Source organism: Haemaphysalis longicornis, unplaced genomic scaffold (genome assembly GCF_048455015.1).
Source record: "Haemaphysalis longicornis isolate Haplotype H1 unplaced genomic scaffold, Haemaphysalis longicornis Haplotype H1 scaffold_2, whole genome shotgun sequence".
Taxonomy (NCBI): Eukaryota; Metazoa; Arthropoda; class Arachnida; order Ixodida; family Ixodidae; genus Haemaphysalis; species Haemaphysalis longicornis.
This window is the reverse complement of record NW_027526295.1, coordinates 93,043,735-93,066,449: the sequence shown is the minus strand read 5'-3', so window position 1 is coordinate 93,066,449 and position 22,715 is coordinate 93,043,735. Positions and strand designations below refer to the sequence as shown.

The following is a 22,715-nucleotide window of genomic DNA, read 5'->3' as shown; positions in this document are numbered from 1 at the left end:
ATACCCATGGCTTCCGTGCTCGCTTGGGCCGTTTGAGTTCTTGATAAAAAAAAAAACCATGCTAAGGGACGCAGAACTGATAAAAATATCAAACACGTCATCCGTGTCGTAAACGAATATACTGGATGCCACTTCAAGTAGGAAATCATAATTCGCAATACATCTTAAGTCAGCGATATAGTACCTTGCAACTATACCATGCACATCAGAAACATCTAAAATTAGCGATATAGTTTCTGCCACCCCTGCACATCAGCAACATGAGAAGGCGGTCACTGAGCACCCTGATTATAACGCCGCGAGTCATCCTATGATATCAGCTACTACCGAACGGCTGTCGTAGCAGCTGCAGTGGTGTCGGGCTTGTTGCAGTGAATGACAGCGTAGTGAAGCCAGCGGTGGTAGTTTCCAGTTGAAGAATACCCCAATGCCCACGGAACATACAAAGTGGCTGCACGCAGTCTTTTACGGCGTGACGGTGTCCCAGAAAAGCGTCCAGGGGGCGAATGCTCTAAAAATCAGCGTCGTGCTGGAGCTTCGCTGTAATGCGATGCGTGTGCATGTATTTTTGGGCTGGAGCGTGGCTTTAAGGGGCGGGTGGGGAGTGAAAATGGCGCAGGGAGGCACTGTACCAAGGGCGCAAGGTGACTAGCAAAACGACGGGGACGCATTGCGCGTCGCCTTGCGCCTTTGCGACAGTGCTTCCTTGCGCCATTTTCATTCCCCACCCCACCTTCAGAGGGACGCCCCAGACGAAGAATACATCGTCAGTTCAGCGAAACAGTCACTGCCACCTCAAATGCCCAAATAACGATGGGTGGTCGTAGCAGGTGCAGTGGTGTCGGGCTTGAGGCTGTCAATGACAGCAAGGGGACGCTGGCGGCAGTAGTTCCCAGTTGAGGAATATACCGCGGTCCCGGACCTCAACAAAGCCGCAGGCTGTCCGTGACTGGGTGACTATAATTCATCAGAAAATACTGCATTCGGCAATTTCTTGCATGCTTGCACTAGGTAAAACCAAAGTGGAATGGCAGTGAACGTTCTACAGAACGTTCGCTGCCACCTCAACGGCCGAAGTGGATATAAAGGGCTGGATACAGAACTTAGCAATATTTAAGCGTATTATACTTATGCCACGCCGAAAATAGAGCACGCGAACAAGATACGGGTTCTTTAGAGGTACACATCGTTAACAATAACAAGTAACAGTGGCGGCAGCAATATTTGTTTGCAAACAATAATGGCATAATAAATACCGTACTAACGTAATAAATATTTTAGGCTCTTACTAAATATTAGAGACAATAAATGGTTACATTTTCTTGTTCCCAGGTGCTTCACCACCTTTACAGTGGGCTATTTAATTCACATGCCTTATGCACAGTCTCCCGTAACCCCAACAAACACACACATGCAGTATAGAACATTTTCAGCCAATAAAACATTCAGATACTATTTATGAATCCGTCCTATACCAGTTATGCATTCGCAAACTGTGGACTTCTTTAAATGTGCCTCATAAATACAAAATGTGCCTGAAATAAAGGATAAAATAGCTGAAATGGAAGAAATAACAATTTGCCTAAAAAAACAGTATATTGTTACGCGCCGGCACAACAGATAAAAGAAACCACGGTTGATAATGAAGCAACTAATTAACTGGATTAGACAATCTCTTTACAAGCGGCCATAACGAACTCCGGCCAAGCTGCGAGCAAGCCACCTTCTCATCGTCGTAGATGCGGGGTTGTGGCTCAATGGGGCATCATCGACGCACGCCCGTAACAATATTCTCTCTTAATGAACCAATTACCACAGGAAAATTTACCATCTTTCGCGCAGTTGTTTCACTGTACAAGGAGCTGGTTGAATATTCGCTATACAGTGCTCGCAAATGTAGCATTATCTCATTTTGCGAAATCCTATTTTGTAAATTTTCCGTGAATACTTGATATTTATGTGTTATCTGGGGCTGAAAATATGCATCGTGCATACCTTACTGTCTAGAATGTTTGCTCATGTTAATTTTTATTTATAGTTCATGTTTTTACACCCAGTTTGCTTTCCTTCGAAAAGCTAAGCACGAGAGTTTACTTAACGTATTTTTAGCATCGGTACCTTTGCAATTGACAGCCCAGCATGCGAGTGCACTTTTTCCTCTACCATGTGTTGTAAAATCTAGGTACGCCCGGTATGTGCACCCTGTGTTCCCACCTGCTGCATTTAAGGACAAATGTACCCAGCATTTGTCATAATGGAATGTACGCTGGCAATAGGAAGTACGCTGGCAATAGGAAGAGAAACTTATTGCACTTTTAAAAAGGAGCAGTAAAGGGCGGACATTAAAGGTGCTCATGCGAACCAATTCCAGAGTGATGGAAAAAGTGGAGTATGAGTCGACACTCTTCAGAGAAATAGAATAAATGATTTGTTTTGTCTAATTCAACGTTCCGGAAACATGTGTCTTTTCCGCATAATTATAGTGCATCAAACAAAGTTGTTCTGAACAATCTGAAATTAACTTAGCGCTCATTTACATTCTAGAGACCCCAACCGCGCCGAAGCTGGATTTGCGTCAAAAGGTGTTGTGTGGCCCATACGCAACGAATCCACGAAAATGTACCTTGCACTCAATCTAAGCCTCACTGTGGAACGTTTTTATAAAACTAACTACTGCGCTTTTTGGGATGGAATGCGAGACAAATGGATACCACCTAAGAAATAAAACAGGTACGAAAGTTAAAATGTCCGTTTATGTGTGCGCATACAAAAAGCAAGAAAGTTCCGCAACAGCTCCAAACGACAGATATTCAAAATTCCATTTTAAACGAGGGCTGATTCTTCACACATTCAGAAATTGAGGGTGTTTTATATGTCAGACACTTACACCAAAATTGTAACAGGAATATCAATTGGTAATTATTAGTGTTTACAGCTATCACATGATCATTTTAGCGAAAAGTATATAGCGGTAAAATTGTAATAAAAAAATTTAAGTCGTTCCACTCAATGTGACATCTGTCGGAAGTGCAGAGCAGTGATTCGCCATAATTGGCTGTAGAGACGTTATCCGCTCACAACTGCTCCCCATTACGCTATTCGCCGCCCTTTCTCACTCCGCTCTTTATGTATGGAACGGGGGTTTGTTGTATGCAATTCTAATTGCCCGGCTTCGCAGTGCTCGCGCACCCCTGTCTGAAACTGCGCCAGCGGGGGAGTTCTTTTCTTGTTGTTCTTGCTGTTGCTCCCGCACGTGCCGGCATTGTACTGCCACTTTTTTCGCTTATTATCGTAACTACCAACCCAACGAGCGTTCCAAAATAAGTTAACGCGGGTGCTGCCGTTTAATTACGTATATTTTGCTTCAAATGTACGTGCAGTTTTTTTTTTGCGCTAAACAAGAGGGAGCTGTATGACCAGCGCCAGTGGTTCACGAGTTTCGAACGGTTATTATAATATAAACCGTTTGGTTTTCGAAGCCTCTGTGGGAGGTCGCTACGACAAGAGTCCGCTAGGACAGTACTCCGCGGGGCTCCAATTTGATCCAGCGAGCGAGCTACGATAACAAGGCGAGCCCCTAAAGTGTTCAGCACTTAAAACTGAGAAGGGGTTTATTCTACCATTGCCAGTTCTCACATAGTAATGCTATATGGAGCACGGATGATCACCATTATCAGTCTGTTCCTTTCGAGTGCAGGGAGAAGGCCTGTGTCGTCGTCCTTCAGCCGTCTCTCTCGTTAATGCCTTACTTCCGGCTTTGCCACCAAAATTCATTTCGTCATCTTTTCACCCAACAATTCTCCTACTCTACTTCTACTCCTGTCACTCGGGGGCCACTCTGTTACGCTGATGGAGCACCTGTTGCAACTTCTCAGCATCACATATGTAGCAAGACATACGCAAGGAAAGTCCACTTCCTTAACACCAGAAATCCCAAACATATGTCCCGGCAAAAATTACGCCCATCTTCCCGCGAGGGAACCCTAGTGTGATGCGACGCATGGGGGTTTCAACGAAGTAGTCAAAGCAAGGTCACGTCAGTGCGAGAGCGAGCGCTTCACTGAACCGCCGTGGCGCGATACCCGCTTTTTATTCACAGCGATTGAAGGAGAGGAGACAACGGAGGAGAGTCGCGCATGCGCGCACTTGCGCGCACCGGAGCAGTTGTTAACGCAGCGAAGCGCGCGCCAAACAAGCGCGCCAGCTGTGCTATGCTAATGAGCCGGAGTGAGAGTGTTGCACACAGCTGTGGGAGAGAAGAACGGAGGAGGGGTGCGGACGGACGCCGCGACGACGACGCAGGAGGCACAAGCCCGAGAGCAAGAGATGCGTCGCATCTAATAAAACTTCCAGATACGTGTGCGTCCAGATACGTGAGTATCGCCCTTCTACCCCTCGCAACAACGCTCCGTCACGCCCGCGTGTCGCCAGCTGCAGTATTCCAGGGATAAGCAAGCAGCGGTTGCGCATCCTGCTCTGAACATCCAACAAGGGGCTAAAAGGACCACTCTGGGCTACCTGGAATCCATTGCAGCAGCAGCAGCAGTCACCGCGGAAGGTGCACGCTCCGAGTCTTCGCACTCTGTATTTCCAGATTGGTGTGGGAGTTTTAAGTAACTATTCTGTGCTGTAAAAATTACCATGACTGCTGCTCAACGCTTTTTGTTATCTGTATGCAATGCCTACCCGTGCTGAACTTGCTAAAAGACTTAAAGCGCTTGAATCCGCGTTTAAAGAGCAATTAGAAACTGCAGTTAGAGGTCAAGACGGAGGCTTGGAAAACACTTGATGACGAAGGCCTTGACGAGCATGCGAAACTATGCGAGAGCATTAAGGTGCTCAGTGCTAAGTACAATAGCATGAGCGTGAAGCAGGATGCGCTCATTGCAGAAAATAAAGCGCTAAGGGCCCTTAACGAGTCTCTTGAAACCCGTTTGGGTGAACTTGACCAATATTCTCGACAAAACGATATAGAAATTAGAGGTGTGCCAACGACTAAAGGCGAGGACTGTACTTCCATTCTAAAGTGCATGGGTGATACAATCGGATGTACTGTGACACCTGCTGACATAGACACAGTGCATCGTGCTCCACGAAATCAGCAGAGAACAAAATCATTGCGCGGTTTTGTAGTCGTGACAAAAAAAAAATGACTTCATCCGCAAAGCTCGCAAGGCTGGGCTTCGCACTAGCAACACTGGCTTTTCGGAAAAATCTAGGGCGGTTTACACGAATGACCACCTGACTGTTGAGAATAAGAAGCTAATTTCTAGGGCACTGGCTTTCAAGCAGGAGCACCAGTGGAAATTTCTCTGGACAGAGAACTGTCGCATTCTGGCACGCAAGTCTGAAGATAGCAGGGTATTTCAAATAAATACCGCCTCTGACTTTTCGATTTTCATTTAAACGACGCCTTACATGCACTGTATTGGCCACTCAGTTTTTCTTTTCTTTCCTTTTTATGTCTTCGATCACTGTTGGCAACCTGAAACATTCGCTTACGTTACAGAAATATTCACTAATTCATTTTAATGCTCCCAGCATCCGTAAGAACTATGACGCGATTACCACTTATCTTTCTCTACTGCACCACCAGTTTTTGTTTATCTGCCTTTTTGAAACGTGGTTTTGCGACGCAGACCTTAACGTGTATTCTTTTCCGCAGTATCAGTACCGATCTTCTGACGCGCACGGTGTGGCTGCAATTTTTGTTTCCAGCGGCTTTGCGTACACGTGCAGGTTTGATCTTTCTTTCACCGTATCACTGTGCGAATCTGTGTGGATGGAATGTGGCAAGTCATTCCTAAACAACATAAAAAATATTCATTGGCAGTGTGTATCGCTCTCTTTTATCTCCTGTACGGATTTTTTGTCAAATCTCGATAAATTACTTCACAAGTTATCTTTCGAGAATAAGCAAGTTGTGCTAGTAGCGGACAAAAACATAAACTTAACAGATATGGTATCTAGTGTCTACTCGGCTTACGCGAACTGCTTCAGTGGCTTCCGCTATGAATCGCTTATTACTGCTCCAACAAGGTGTGGCCACCAGGGTTCACAATCTCTTTTAGATCATGTCTTACGCAAATCTTCCCCACCCCCGAGGCTGACGTGGTTGACACACACATTGCAGATCACTTCCCCGTTTACATAGCATATAATGCTGGACGCTCCAGTGTCGACAGCTGTTTTAGATGCGAAGCATCTCTTGCTCTTGGCTCTGTCGTTCGTCGTCCGTCGTCCGTCCATCCGCACCTCTACCCCTACACTACAAAAAGAAATAATAGTTGGTGGCGCCCGGTTTCGATCCCACTACTCTCTGGCCGCAACGGGAGGTACGTGGCGCTCTTCCCACTGCGCAACAAAACTGAGACAGGAGCAAGTGCTACGAACGTGCCTTATGTCCTTGACTCATTCAACCTACGCCAAGAAGCTTCTGATACAACGAAGGCAGGCGAAGCTCAACGTCAACGGAAACGACGAACTGAAAACTTTACAGGAGGATGTTGAATTTCCCGTGGGGAAGCTGTGGCTGGAGGCGCCACGCGCCTTGCAGCTCAACCAGAGAAGAGGACGAAGAGGGCGGGCAGCGGGGTAGGAGAGTGAGCACGCAATAAAGAAAGACGAGAACCAAGAGGTCTTCGATCAGGTAACGCCGGTGTCGGTCTCTTCGCTGTCTCTACATTTCTCTACATTTATCTGTCTCTACATCGTTGTTCACACTACGTTCGCATTCATGCTCCGATTAATGAAACAACATCAAGGCAACAGAATGGAACCTACACGGAACCCCTATGATGCTTCGCATCCTCCTCATGGTACTCCACGGGAATGGGGTGTAATTTTTTATTCATCTGTGGTGGTATATGACAAATTTATCGATACTATAGCTGCAACTGACTGGTCACTTGTTAATTCTGATAATCTCGATAATTCTGACCTCGACGTTGAGGCTAGGTTACAGAAATTTTCCGCTTTATTTATAAATACCGTAACATCCAGTACAACAACTGTTAAATGCAAAAACGGTATAAAGTTCCCCACAATCTATGGATGACAAATGGCTTATTGACAGGTGTTAGTAAAAAGGCTAACCTTTACAACAAAACAGAAACACAGCATTCTAATACTTCGCTCGCCCGCCGACACAGGAAATATTCCAACAAGTTGGAAACTTTATTCCGAGTAGCAAAAAAGCGTTATTACGAAAATGAGTTGATGAAAAATCGCGAGGACCTTAAAAACACAATGACACCTTTTGGACAACTTTTTAAACAAATAATCTGGAAATTCACCTATATATGAAATAATATATAATAATATTTCTTTGCGACAGCCAACTTCTATTGCGAATGCTTTCAGCGATTTTTTTCTAGCATCCCTACTTCACAATCGGCCATCGAAGAATGTTTCTTTTCTCGGGTCGCTTCTTCATTTTTTCTGTTCCTCGTAACCCCTGACGAAGTGGGCCCAGTTCTCTTGAATCTAAAAAATAAATGCTCGGGCCTAGACCATATTTCTGCGTATCACTTAAAACTTGTTGCTCGTAATATTTCTGGGATACTTAGTGATATCATATCCCTAATGTTTCAGCAAGTCGTATTTCCTAAACCTTTAAAAAAATATATAATAGTTCCGGTGTTCAAGAAGTGTGACAAAGAATAATTTCCAATTATCGGCCCATTTTTATTGTTTCTTCCCTCAGCAAAGTTATTAAAAAATTGTTTAATCGTTTAAATATTTACCTAAGCAAATTTAATATACTTCATTACTTTCAATTTGGCTTTCGTTCAGGCAGTTCGACAAGCCTATCACTAGTCTCCTTAATAGATTACTTAAAAATCAATTCTCTGGTAAATTTGTTCGATCTGTTTTCCTAGATTTCACCAAGGCCTTGACACCATTATTTATGCCACCCTGATAAACAAATTGGAGGCTTATGAGGTAACTGGAGCTCCATTGACCTTTCTGAAAAGTTATTTGCACAATAGAGAATGCTAGGTGTACGTAGCAGGCGCTTCTTATGAAACTAAGCTAATTAATCAAGGTGTGCCCAAGGAATCTATTCGGGTCCTTTATTATTTATAATTTTTATTGATGATCTTGTGGATGTAATTAAATCAACTCACTGCGTGTTATACGCAGATGACACGACTATATCTGCCGCGGATGACTGTCTAACTGCTCTTACTTTACATTTGAATAACACACTTCTAGATATTACTAAACGGTGCTACGAGAACCAACTTACTATTAACCCAACCAAAACCTAGTTTATGATATTTAGGTCTGCTCAAAGGTCATTGCCTTTTCATCAACCCTTAAACCTAGGTCCTCACTCTATACCCACCTGTGATACTGTAATTTTTATGGTGTACATCTTGATTACCATTTGAAGTTCAATCTCCACAGTGATCACCTCAGACATAAAACTGCATTTGGAATTCGGGCTATAATAAAAGCTCGTCAAGTTCTTTATATAAATGTGCTTATGTCGGTATTTCACCTTCATTCATTCCCGTATAATTTACGGTATTGCTGCTTGTGGAAACGCGCATGACTGTCATCTATCACCCATTCAGAACATACAAAATCAAGCGATCCGCATTGTCACTAATGCCTAACATTACTCCATTGTGGGCCGTCTAATCCAAGACAATAAAATCCTAGCTGTTCGTAAGTTATTTTTTTATACATAGCCATTCTTTTGTTTCAATTGCGAAATGCACAACTACCGTTCAAGTTTATTGATTCCGTTTTCTTACGAAACAACAATGTGACCAGAATAGCAACGAACCTTAACTTTTTGCTACCTGCGTCACGCACAAATTATGGAAAAATGACCCCTGCCTTTGCGGCCATTTCTTTATGAAATGACGTGCCTCTTTCTGTAAATCGATATCTACATTGTCATCATTTAAAAAGTCGCTTAAGAGTTTCCTTTTCAAATATTAGCTGCCTGTTTATGGGCTTTTGGGGGGCTTTGGGGTTTTGGTTATGCAGTTTAGATAATTGTATTTTGATTGACAATGTCCGCCTATAAAGAAGACATGATTATTTCTTGTTTTCGTTTTTTTCTTCTTTCCTTTACTTATTTGCGTTGCTTTTCGTTGGCTGATTGTCACTTAGCTTATAATGATTAATCACCCCACTATATTGTATAATTGATTGCCATTCACTCGTATTACATGTTGCTTGTTTACTTGATCTAATTTATTGATTGTTGTAATGCATCTAGGGTCCCGTTGCAGTTTTTAACTTTGGGACCCTCGTCTGTATAATACTATTACTGCACTACTTTTTTGGAATGAATAATAAACTGAAACTGAGACTTTATTTAGGTCTATTAAGACTTCGTACAAAAAGAAAATTAAATCAGTAAACATTTAATGAATGTATCCTATAAGATACGGTGTGCTTTTCTGCTACCCCCTTGCCAGCTGCGGAGTTTCAAGCATCTGCGTTGCTTTTCAGGCGCAGAGGTACAGTCTTGAGCTGAAGTATACGAACCACGGGACTGGCGACCAAAACTAACCGATGCGCCATCCGGTTGCGGGGCGCGTGCTGTCGAGAAAGCGCACAGCGCAGGCACGGCCAACTTGTACTGCATGCATGGTACTATTCCTTTCGCACTCTCGAGTGGTTCTTGCTTGAATAAATTAGCGCCGCGGGACCACGCCGGACAGTTAGGGGAACAGCGTTGTGCAACGCCTTATCATTGAAAACGGTGCCGCTCACCTGAAATGCGGCAATAGTGCTACGCTCTTACACATAGCGTGCTGTGGCTTCATTGTACCCGTAGTCTTTTTTATTCTTCGGTATCACAAGGTAGCAGCGGGAAAGCATTGCAGTAAATACATCTGAACAAAAGGGCCAAACATCGCGGGTGGTTCCTCTTAGCTCACGATGGTGTACGGGCTATTTCGCGTGTTTTGTTTATATTTTCACCTGCTGCAGGGAAAACTTCTCCCCTAACAAAACAGGATTCCCATTACATTACAATAAATCCTATCCTATTCAGCTGCCACAATCCCTCACACCACGTCACCAAATCCCGCAATTGTTCCCATCACACCTTGTTATATCGCTTGGATTTTCGCAAAGGACACCCACTGAATCGAGAATAGCAGCTTATTCGTGACCAATGCGTCGGTGCGTGCGCGTGCTTGGGGCATTTGTTATATTTCGCGTAAATTTAACAGCTGAAAAAGAAATGCCACACTGGTGATTGGTGAAGTGAAACACAGTATATCTGGCTTTTGGAGCATTTAAAAACTGCTTTGAAATTATCCAAACCAATCGGTGAAAAATACGACCCACTAATTCATTGATAACATGAATCCGTCCAGCGAAGGTGACGTGCCCGCGTTGCTTTATTTCTTAGTTTAATAAACTGAAGTAATTAAGATGTGGGATATGTAAAAAAACGGTTTCCGATTTTTTTCTGTTTGCTCGAAAGTATTAACCAAATCAGCTGAAGAAACTAAACGGAACATTTGTAGTCGGCACTTAACCTACTTTTGTATCGTTGATGAAACTTGTAATTAGTGCAGAATCATCCTAGCAGGCAGAAATGTGGATGCGGTCAAGCAATTGTCCCAGTGCTTTCGTCGAACCTGGTGAGGGTGCTCGAACGGGCTCGGAAGCAGTACTCTTTTTTTGTTGGCGGCAAGGTTTGGAAAAAAAAAACAATTTGGGAGTATCGCGGAGGGCCCATGGATTCCGAAGCGTCTTCACGGACCCCATTTTGTCTGCGGACCCCATCTGAGAACGGCGGCCGACTGCGATTTTTTGCAAATAATGCCTGTAAATGAACTGGAATTTTTCGAAGTATACCGTTATTTGTTTGCCGCATGCCGCCAATCATAAGATAGTAATCTTTCAGTTTTCAATCATCGACTGATCGATTCCCCTTGGGATCAAATCCTTTAATTTCAACTCCTGTCACTGAAGTACGCAAGAACTGACAATATTGTCTTGAAGAGCAAATAAATCGAATTGAAGAATGTAGTTTTTAAGCGTTTCGATAGTCGCTGGGCATTCAAAGCGCGGTTCAATGGTGTCTCATCTCGCATTGGAGTTTTTGAACACTAAATGTATGTGTGTGTGCATAAACTTGGAATAATTACGAAGCTGGATTTCTCCGTGCAATTCCAGAATGCCACACGTGCCACATACGGCAAAAAAGGTTTCATAGATCAATGCAGAACGTGCCTATACACTTCAGTATTTGTCAAAAGCTTAGCAAGTAATGTTAGCATGGACAATGTTTCAAATTCGCTTATATTCTGAGCGCGCTGTCATTTCGCGACTATCCCAAAACCCGGAAAAGATGGTGTGTTCTCTTTTTTTCTTCCGCTGCACAGTGATTCTTTTTTCTTCGTCATTTTCTGCTTCAACAAATCATTTTCTGCTGCAACAAATGACGCGGGGGAGGTGCAAAAATTAAAAAGCTTCAAGCACGAGATAATCACCGGCGCGCCAACTCTTCCAGCGGAGCAGCGTTGCCGCTGATTGCGCCAGCGCACAGTTTCCGCGGAAGGTGTCTTGACAATAGAGTTTCTTACATTATAGACGAGAGAGGAATCTGGCGCTAGCGTCTATGCGGCTCATATCAAGGGCGTCTGTGTCATGGTGTCAGGTTCGGGACAATAATAATAAGACAACGAAAAACTTTCAACGAGACTAAGTTCTATTGCTCCAAACCACCCAAAATGAACACAACATAAACAGATACAGTGATGAGAGAATAACAAAAGATGAGCGTGGCTAACTATTGGCGAGACGTTACATTCCAAGCAAAAGTAGAGAAAGTACGTGGTTTGTCACCGAAAATGGTCCACCGCACCTCACTTCCCAGTAGCACAGTCAGGGCGTGATATCTCGTGGCTGGAGGTAGGGCAACGCGCTCCGAGCTCCCGTCGCTGAAGAGCCGACGCAGCTCTCTTAAAACGTCGCTGCCTTCTGCCGATGTCCGACGAGACAACTTGCTTGCGCGAGAGGGCGTCAGGCGTTTCGTTGTGCAGGACCTCTTGGTCGTGGCCCGGGTCAGGGCACCCGGCCGCCAGCGTTCCGGTCTCTCTTCACACTCGGCGTTCTTCTTCGGCCGCTTCTGCCGCCAGCTGCTGTCGCTGGCCGCTTCCCATTGGCTGGTCGCCGGCGCAAGCTCGAGCCGTAGTCGCGAGCCTTCGGCGTCGTAGCCGGTGTCGATGACCTTCGCGCCGCGTGCCTTGCGTCTTCTTTGTTGTCTTCTTCTTTGGGCGTTTCTTTTATGTCGTTGCGATTTCTTCGCATGACACATGGGCCGCCATTTCTCTATGCGCTCGCCTTAGTTTCGTCATTGGCTTGGAATAAAACGTTTAAGTGGCCGTATATTCGAACACACTGCCACAACAACGCAATGAACGGTGTGTTATTATATAAGCGGAAAATAGCCTGTTTTAAAGGTAAGGAAAAAGGAAGCAAAGCGTATTTTTGGGGGAACGGTTCTGCCTATTATTCCGCAACCCAAGCTGGTAGTAAGCAGCATTGTTAGTAGTTTGGGGAAAACTCATTATAGACTCTTATTTTATTATTCTTATTAATATTTAAAATAATAAGTTGTTTGAAGAGCTTGGACATGTTTTTGAGCGTGCTTATGATGACATCGCCTTTGTGGTGAACCGGTGCACCGAATGTCAGTTACAGTCTAACAAAACTTGTTGCTGAGCGAATTGGTTCATGCTTGAAGAAAGAAGAAAACGTGCGCCAAAAAGGCGTGAATGAAGACAAGATAGGACGGATACGGGCGCCCGTATCCGTCGTATCTTGTCTTTGTCGAAGTAGGTTTGGTTTCTTTCTGTTCATCAGCTAAAACTTTCGCGGCGACATATCACCCGCTCAGTCACACGTTCCTTCGACTCTGGCGTCGACAACGTTAGGTACGATCACGCACTGCCTGCTCTTTTACCGCAGACGCAGTTACCACGGCCCACGGCCATCGAGAAAGAAATACTAGTAAGAGAAGACACTCCCATAGAGTTCTGCGGCCGAATTGACTAGCGCACCAGGCGGGCGGACAAACAACTAATGTTTCGCTTTCAGTTTCGGTTTCGTGGACACGGATTTTAGAGGGTAGTTTGAATGGCTGGAAAGCACTGCTCACGGCGACGGGCATCGGTACGGTGTTCAGACGCTTTCATGCATTGGTTAGCATTTATTTGAATATATTATTGTCAGGCTTGGTGCCCGTATGCTTTCAAAAGAAAAATTCTGTTAATTTGCCATTGCAATTTACAGTTGTTTAAGATGGTTACAAATTATGTCGTTTGTTCACATTTTGTCAAGCCACATAAAAGAGACACGTCATAAATGAAGAAATATTTATCGCATGGCACTAAAATGACAAGTTGAAATTGTCACCATTCTTTACAATACACATACAATAATAAACAGTGAATACCACAACCGAGACAATATACACAGTAGTGAGAGGAAAACACGTTTCCGGGAACGAAAAAAAAGCAAAAGTAAAGGTAACACAACCACACAAAGGATTTATCCTCATGGTAATTGAAAACGCAGAGAACCCGGAAGAGTCAGCCATCCACAGTTTTACTTGTATCTACGACACCCTCAGACTGTGTGCGCTGTTGCAAGCATACTTAAATAACAACCATAACAAAATCTAGACAGTGGGATACTTGCAAGTGTTTACTACCAGAATCTCCGCAGGCAATTTTTTTTACTGTGGCAATTTCTCCAGTTAGGTTGTGAAAGAAGAGAAACGCTTGTGCCCCGCTTACCAGAACGGCTTTGATGGCCTTGCTTATTTGATGAACTCCAACGAGGTCTATTGCCTGTGCGCAACTTCAAATCAGTAGCACTTATTGAACAGAAATAACATTTTGATGGGCATGCATACGCAAAAACGTTAAGAGAAAAAAATCAACTTCCTATTGGTACCTTGTAAGGGCGCAATTTCCCAAGAAGCCGGGTTAGCTTCCCAAAGAGTTGCCTTCCAAGTAAAGGCAAAGGGCCAGGCGGGGATAGTTTAGGTACGTGTACATAGTCAAAGAACAGGTTCCAGGCTCGATCAAGGCACACAAATTTACGGCTTCCGCTGTCAATACGAACATTCTAATATAAGAAACAGGGAAGCAGTTAATTCTTCTTGTGTATCAGACAATGGCGACAGATTACAGAGTCCCATAATGTAACACAACAACATTTGCATCTCCAAACTAGGCACCAGGCAGTGAGGAATGCTACTAGAGTACGTTTTATATCAGGCGTGTTTCGCAATCCGCCATGTGCTATGACAGAGTATGAAAATGTCTGTGCCACCTATACGCTCGCGGATTACGCCGAATATGTGCATTCCATATAGGATTATACATTTTATCTGCCTGATTAATACGAGAAGAATTGCAGTGCAATTTGATTCACGGGGCAATCATGGGAACACTGCGTATATTTGCAAGCTGTACTTCACCTGAAAACAAAGAGTCCGGAAAAGCACCGCCACACTACACAGTCGGCGTACACAGCACTTACAACAGATGCATCTATTTACCACGATACGAGTACACAATTCGCCAGAAAAAAACACCCGACTAAAGTTTTCCTTGTTGAGGGGTTACACTAAGTACCGACGAACTTCTAAGGCTCAGCAAAAAAACCATCCTTGCTGAGGATGTTATGAAAGCATTTGACAACGTAGGTCCCAAAATGGTTCTCTTCCATTTAGGTCACTCCAACAACACGCAGCACGTACGGTGACAAACAACGGCATTTCGCATGACCTCTTACTTTGGCAGCCTTCATATTGTAAAGGGGTTTTCGTGGATACACTGTTTCACCATATTAGTGCTAGCAGCAACAATAATTTGTTAGTGGAGTTTGGAGACTGGACGCTCTTGTGAGTGGTTTTAACGAGATGAGACAAGTCAGAGATAAAAAACAGTTTGTTCTTTGTGCCAACGATAGGATTTTCACTTGTCACGCCTTATTGATTGCCGGGACTTGCGTTCGATTTCCGGGTGCTAATGGCAAGGTTCACAGGATGTAATACATTTCCCGTACGTACGCATCAATAAGGCAGCAAGAAGAACTGCAGGGAGTCATTATTACAACTGAATAACTGTGGAAACAGTTGGCACGGCCATTTTAATGCAAGATTCATTAAGTCCTGTGCCATCAAGTGCTTACAGCATGTCTGGTATGACGACTGCAGCTGGCTGGTTGGCTTTGTCTTGATGGCACCTCGTCCACTGTAGGTCACTCATTCTGCAGACCAGAACAGGTTATAGGGGAAACAGTACACAAACTGTTTGCAATGCAGATGACCTGTGAATAGTCTGTCAATTTCACTGCAGCTCAAGTACTCAAGTATTCCCTCCAGCGCATACAACCTACTTACAACATAAGTTCTCGTATTCTATTCAGAAATCGTGTGGTCGCGCTATTAGTAAAGCTAAAATATGCGTGTTCGTAATTTTGCAACACTGCTTAGGCACATTCTTAATGCAACTGAGCTATTGTTTGGTATAACAAAAATGATAATGCTACTAACGTAGCCTGCATCCCAATGTCTTTTTTGTAAAATCAGGATGAGTAGCGAGGGTTAAATGAACGTAATACAAAGCCCAAACGCTCCTGTTGCCCCACGGGACAGCGAAAGAAACGCATGCCGAGAGCGGGCACCTGGCGAAGGTATATTTGGCTGGTGTGTGGGCACCATGGCAAGCAGCAGTGAGCTCCATACTGATGACCCCCAGAGGCCATGGAATGAAAAACATGACAAGAACACACACAGCTCAGAGTTATTACGTGCGATATGCGCAATACGTCTTCTATGAAATTACCAAAAAATGACTAGAGGAAAAAGAGCAAACGATTAAAAAAACGGAAAGTAGGGAACAGTTCTATGCAATGCCTGCGAACACAGACTTGATATACAATGTAGAACGCAGACTAAATTTGAAGGTTTCGATTCACTGCATACTCACCCCGCCTCGAGCAAGGCCGTTATCTGCCGACTAAACACGCATTTTCACCGCATTTGACATGCCAAAGCGAAGCCACGCGCTCGCGTCTTTGGCGTCGGCGAGTGGGTTCACTTGGTAGGCAGGCAGCTTGGTATGCAGGCACGTGTAAAACTTTGCGATGAGTGTACGGATGCTGTTTATTATGCCCACATAAGCCAAATATTGTAGATAAGGCTACTTCGTTGCGTAGGTTCGCACGGACGGCTTTGCAGTGCTTTATGGCCATAATAAATAATAGCAGTAACAGTTGGCCAAGCCAGCAATGGCTAAATAATGCAGGGCAGCGTGCGGCTCACGTAACTTCAGTGCAGCCACCGCGCACACCGCCTGCTTCGCCTACGCACCGCCGGCCGGCTGGCCACTTCCGCAACACACCTCCGTCGTTTCGGCACGTGAACGCTACGTGCGATGACGGGCGCGTACCGCTGACACCTCAGCGCTTGAGCAAACGGCACAACCTGCCTAAAATATCACTGCGTCCGTCTAAAAAATGATCTCTTACGCGTTTCCGTGGCGTTTCCTAAGCTCTTATCCTAAAGACACAGTAGGTTTTCAAGTTCGGTGTCGGTGGCGAAGGAACCCTTCGCTTGTAGAATTCGGCGGTGTTGGCAGTGAAGCAGAAGAGAGGAGAAGACGATGACGGGACGAAGAGATGATGACAAACACAAACTGTATTTACGGTTATTTACAAGAGTTGTTTACAGAAAGTTGATTACAGGGTTGGTTAAGCATGGCCGTCTTAGCGATCGACCCTCCGAGTTACGCCCTAGGTGCCATACCTTAGCGATCGACTCTGGGTTACGCCCTAGACGGCAAGGTTTACGTGCACTAAGCACGGAGGCTCGCTGGTCTTTAGCCCGAGCTAAGTCTCAGCTAAGTCTGCCGCTTCCTATCTTGCACGGGAATATCATTCCTCGCTCCCATTGTATTCCGCGCAGCCAATTTGATTGGTCAGGCCCACCTCTCAAATCCACCAATCGTCGGGCCAAACGCCGCCTTCCCAAATTCGCGCACTTCCCTCCTCTCCCAAGACGGAGGACGCGTACACGTGCGCGGGTATAGTGCCTAGAATATTCTAGGCACTATAGCGCGGGGCAGCTTTGCCACGGCCAGGGTAGCCATTAGGCGCCGCGGCACTTTCAAAAGCCGCTGCCCGGGCTTACGCACTCCAAGCGTAACACGGTGGCCCCGAGGCACGCAACCCCAAAGCGGCGTTTTACTGCCCTAATTGGCCGCGCCCTTTCGGCGCATCTGAAGACGGGAGCCAGTCTCTTCCGAACTAGTCCGGCGGCTACAAAGAGAAGCAGGGGTGGCGTTTACAAAACACGTCGTCCCGGCATAGGCACCGTGAGAGTGACACGGTGACCTCGGAAGCACTCAAGGGCGCGTTATTCAGAGGCGTCCAAAAAGGGAAGCCGCTTTCCCCCCCCAAGAAAAACCAAATATGGCGGCGGCCATTAAGAGAAGTGCGGGCCGCGCATCTTATCTCTCAATCTCCCTTCCTCCGCTATGCCCAAAGGCGGCAGCAGTCCTACAGACACCGAACTAGCCATGTCTCATTTCACTGAAGCTACGCAATGCTCGCAGCGTTTTAAGTACAAGGAAACATAAATATGGTACCTGACACAAGCAGTTTTTTAAAAAGTGTCACCTTTTATTCAGGAGGCAAAACCAATGCCGCGAGGAAGTCAGTAGGGGTTTCTTTCACTAAGAGAAGTTAACACCAGGCTGCAGAAACGCAGTTGTAAACGCTGCCGAAATAGCCAAATGGAGGCTTCCGCTGGCGCCTTGGCCATGCTTGCTTTCATAGCATGCATAAAGAAGCCACAAAAATGTATATTCACAAATATTCAATTTGTTACATAAATAAAAGTGTGTAGCCCAGAAGCCAGCATAACTTTAAAACTATAATATCACGAGTTAACCTAATTTTAAAGACTTTTTTACCCCTCGCGCCAACTACCGGAGAGGATCAAAAGTTAGGTGCTCATGTAAGAACATTCGGCCGCGATTGCCCGGGTATCTTCTCATATATTTTTTTCTCTATGTCATGGCTACCTGGTATCTCGTAGACGAGTTAATGCATAGTGAAGAAAGCAAATCCGAAAGAGCGCTTAAGAAACCAACTGTCATACCAAGCCCAAGCCAAAAACTGGGGCCTTCCCATTACCCCCACGACGACATGGATTACCTCCCTACCATACTTACTAAGAAACTCTATGGCCTTGACAAGCAGTTAGCAATAGGGAAGCGAGGTTCCCATGGCGTAAATTTATTGCAGCATGAGGCAATCGGGAAGGAGCGAGCGATAGCGGCATATGGGCTGTACAGCTAGCCCGGGCCTGCGCTGCGCGCGATCTCGACAGCAGGCGCCGCGCAACCAGACGGTGCAGTGATTCGTTTTGGCCAACGCTCCCGTGGCCCGTATATTTCAGCTCACCACTGCACACTGCGTTTCTACAACATAACTGTGCTAACGTTCTAGCGCTTGGTACGCAGCTCCTGCGTGGAAGTCGCTTCCTCGTGACAAGTGGAAGATGCCGCCCATTTCCATCGCCTCGAACGTCATCATGTGGTGGTGGTGGTTGCCCAAAAAATACGCATACCCACTTAGGGGGAGTAAAGAGCGTTGTGGTTCGTTTCCCCGAAGTCCGGTGTCGATCAGAAACCCAATCGCCCGGGCTCCGGTGGATTTGGTAGGAGGCTGGCAGGGCGATGGTATTGAAGCTCTTGGAGACGGCGGTCGAAGTGACGAACTCAAGGCGTTGGGGTTGAATAAATGAAACGAAGAGTTTATATACAGTTATTTACAGTAGGAAAACTGGGTACATGAGTAATAAAGGAAAAACTTCAAACTTCAGCTTGACGCTAGCTCCGAGTGCGCACAAATCACTCGAGCTCCTCAACTTCATCTAACTATCCTATTCTCGGAGCGTACACAAACTGCTCGAGAAACGACGGCCGAGACCCTGTCTCGCCGCCAGATCCGTCTAGTCGCCCGGTACGGCGCTGTACCCTAAACCTCCGACGCGATCTTAACCTCTAGCCTAGAGGGCTCACAAATCCCAACCTAGCTTTAACGGTCGAGACTCCTTGTCCCGCCGGGAACTGCCCAGCTCAGCGCTCAGACAAGAACGATTTCTAACGGGCAAGTTCGGCCTTATAACACCTCTGGATCACACCCTCTCAGGAACGCCCCTGTAGCGTTCGTACACACCTAAGGGAGTGCCCAAATTCACGTACACAGCTGTCACTCAGCGTGCTACGGAATATTCAATGAGGCACCGCTATCTTTGGGTCAACGGCACGCTCGCGGACGAGCAGGAGCGCGCGACCGCGGGGGGTGAGAGCGAAGGGCGGCGACAGTGCACTATGCCGAAGGAGCGCGTTAACAATTGAGGCTGCGCGCGGCGCACGCCCCGACGTCGGTTATTACACCTCGCCCCCCGTGGTATCCCAGTGGTATCCGGTGGCACTCGGTGGGCCAGAGAATCCGTCTCCCGTGCGCGCCGTGACGAATTGGCGACGGCTGGGGCGTAGTCCATAGTGCTGGGCCCCCAGACAGAGTGGCCGCTTCTCACGCGAAGCCATGGCGCCTGGACGCTGATCTCATAAGTGGACCTTACAACGCCCCCTGTAAGGTCCACTGATGAGGTCAGGAGCCAAGTGCCCGGGCAGCGCGTGAGAACCCGCCACTCTGTCTGGAGGCTCAGCACGGTGGACTCTACGCTGCAGCCGTCGCCAATTCGGCACGACGCGCACGGGTGACGTATTGTCTGGCCGACCGAATACCACGGGGATACTCTCCCAATGAAAGCGCAGGCGGCGCCGCCGGATTCCGAGAAGCGCCGGGGAGGTGTGATTACTGACGTCGGGACGAGCGCCGCGCGAGCCTCCATTGTTAACGCGCCCCGCTTCACTCGACGCGCTGTCGCGTCTTTCGCTCGCACCCCGCGGGGTCGCGCGCACCTGCTCGTGCGCGAGCGTGCCGTTGACCAAAAGATGGCGGCACCTCATTGAATATTCCGTAGCGTGCTGAGTGACAGCTGTCTACGTAAATTTGTGCACTCCCTTACGCGTGTACGAACGCTACAGGGGCGTTCCCGAGAGAGAGTGATCTAGAGGTGTTATAAGGCCGAACGTGGCCGTTAGAAATCATTGTTGTCTGAGCGCCGAGCTGGGCAGAACCCGGCGGGACAAGGAGTCTCGACCGTTGAAGCTTGGTTGGGATTTGTGAGCCCCCTAGGTTAGAGGTTAAGATTGCGTCGGAGGTTTAGGGTACGGCGCCGTACCGGGCACCTAGACGGATCTTGCGGCGAGACAGAGTCTCGGCCGTCGTTTCTCGAGCGGTTTGTGTACGCTCCGAGGATAGGAGAGTTAGACGAAGTTGAGGAGCTCGAGTGATTTGTGCGCACTCGGTGCTAGCATCTAGCTGAAGTTTGAAGTTTTTCTTTTCATTACTCGTGTACCCAGTTATCCTTCTGTAAATAGCCGTACATAAACTCTCCGTTTCATTTAATCGACCTCAACGCCTCGAGTTCGTGAATTCGACCGCCATCTCCAAGAACTTGAACACAATTGCCCTGCCAGCCTCCTGCCAAATCAACCGAAGCCCGGGCGATTGGGTTCCTGATCGACACCGGACTTCGGGGAAACGAACAACAATCATCTTTACTGGCGCAGACGACAGGATTTGGGAGAAGAAATCACCAGGCCACAACCAGGGGCGGCAAGCAGACGTAAGCCCGCCTTCATCGGCGGCTGCCGAGCTCCACACGGAGTAGAGTGGCAGAGCCAAGCCAGCGCAAGCGGCCAACGACGCGGCGGCCGACCACCGAAGGTGCGGGTGAGTGGGATTTCTCGCGCTTCGTTGTGGCGGTGAAGCTGAGTCTGGGGTTCCATGGTAGTCACGCGGAGCATGCTGGCGAACATGGCAGAAGGAGACGGTCAGACGCATGAGGCGCCACCTCAAGGAGGAGCAGCGGCAGGAGGGGTGGTCCAAGCAGAGTCCGAAACAATAATTATTAGACGAATGGAATTGGAGTTTCAGGAACGGGAGAGAAAGGAAGCGCGCGAAGCGGAGGAAAGAGCGCGAGAGGCGGCGGAGCGAGAGAGAAAAGAAGCACGCGAAGCGGAGAAAAGAGCCCGCGAGGCGACGGAGCGAGAGAAGAGAGGCGCGAGAATCGGAAGAACGCATACAAAAACTGAAGCTCGAATCGGATGAGCGGCTGCGAAGGTTCGAGCTGGAGACGTGTGCTGGCATGCAAACTCTTACGGGCTCGGACTCAGACGAGGGTAGGCGGCCGGGCTTAGACCCGGTCACTCAGTGCGCAAAGGTCCTGAAAGGGCTTAAGCTGCCGTGCGATGCGGACATTCCGTTGTGGTTCGACGAAGTTGAAAGGTTGTTTGTAACGTACGGTCTACCGGAGTCAAGTCGGGTTCATTTAGTTGTACCGGGGTTGTCGGAACGGGTGAGGTACATGTTACGTGGACTCGGGGACAGTGAGTGCAATGACTACGAATTGTTAAAAAAGTCCGTGCTGCAGGAGCTTAGGCTAGAATACCTCGACCGATTTGCAAAGGCAGCGAAGCGTAACGACGAAACCTGGTCGCAATTTGCCTTTCGCGTTGGCACCCAGTTTGCCTACTACTTGAAATCGGGGAAGGTCGAAACAAAAGAGGAGGTAGTGGCCCTTATGGTGGTCGATAGAATTAAGAACAGTTTGAGCGCTGAGGGACTGGAGTACGTTCGCCTGCGCGAAGCAGAGACGTGCCTGAAGCCATCAGAGATAGCTAACGTGCTGCAAACGTTCGAGCAGGCCAAGGGAAGAGGCTCCGCTGTTGGGCGTAGAGATCAAGTACCTCCGCACAATATCAACAGTGGCAAGCGAATGTGGATGTGTAGCGTCTGTAAGGGAGAGGGCTAACACTTCCGGCTGTGCCCGAAAATTGCTGAGAAGCCAGGGAGTCCAGGGCGCAGCGCGCACGTGCAGAGAGTGATAGTAGAGGACGCAAGTGCAGTGCAGGCTCAGGATGCCGGCCTGACAAGCCGGGGTCAGCGAATTCTCGTGGCCGAGGCACACGTTGCCCTGATGCAAGGTGTTGGGTATGATCGTTACGCTGCTCCGTTGCCACAGCGGTTGCGGTTGCTAGGCCACAGAAAGATACACGAGAAAATAAAAATGGAAAAAAAACAACCATAAATTAAGCCATTAATTCCCCGCATTAATGAAAACTTCATCCAGTGTCTTTTTATAGGTTTTTAGGGGCCCCGGCGCCTTCTCAGGACTAGTTCGGGTATCAACACCACGCTGGCACTGAAACTGGTCAAGAAAGGACACCACAGACCGTCTATCAAATCACCGCTTCGATCATGACAGATTTCACCTCCAGTAGAACTGTTTTTATTTTCATTTATTTATTTATTTATTTATTTATTTATTTATTTATTTATTTATTTATTTATTTATTTATTTATTTCACAGTGCCTCACAGGCGCCTAAGGGCATAGCGTGAGGGGGGACAAAACGAAACAATATTACACAGCGCAATTCCTGAAGCTTGCAACGAAGCATCAGGAATTTCGTAAATTCAGGCTACCAGGAACATCTTGGTACCAGGTAGGGTAGAAAAATAAAACAGGAGCAATGCGAAACGGTATAAAACATTATTATGTGACATCATTAT

At 46.8% G+C, this 22,715-nt stretch overlaps 1 protein-coding gene across 2 annotated transcripts in view; it reads left to right on the top strand.

Annotated features, from left to right (window-relative positions):
- The window catches only part of LOC144167252 (acetylcholinesterase-like), a 40,753-nt gene that overhangs the window by 3,768 nt on the left and 14,270 nt on the right, over positions 1-22,715 (top strand). The window contains exons 2-3 of one of the 2 annotated variants that reach the window (XR_013321904.1): positions 2,545-2,730; positions 7,881-7,944. Coding sequence is in view for 1 of the 2 variants with exons in the window: in XM_077696584.1 (XP_077552710.1) it covers positions 2,545-2,725 (181 nt within the window). In the remaining variant the exon portion in view is untranslated. The remainder of the gene's footprint in view (positions 1-2,544; positions 2,731-7,880; positions 7,945-22,715) is intronic. The other variant, XM_077696584.1, reaches the window with a different exon arrangement.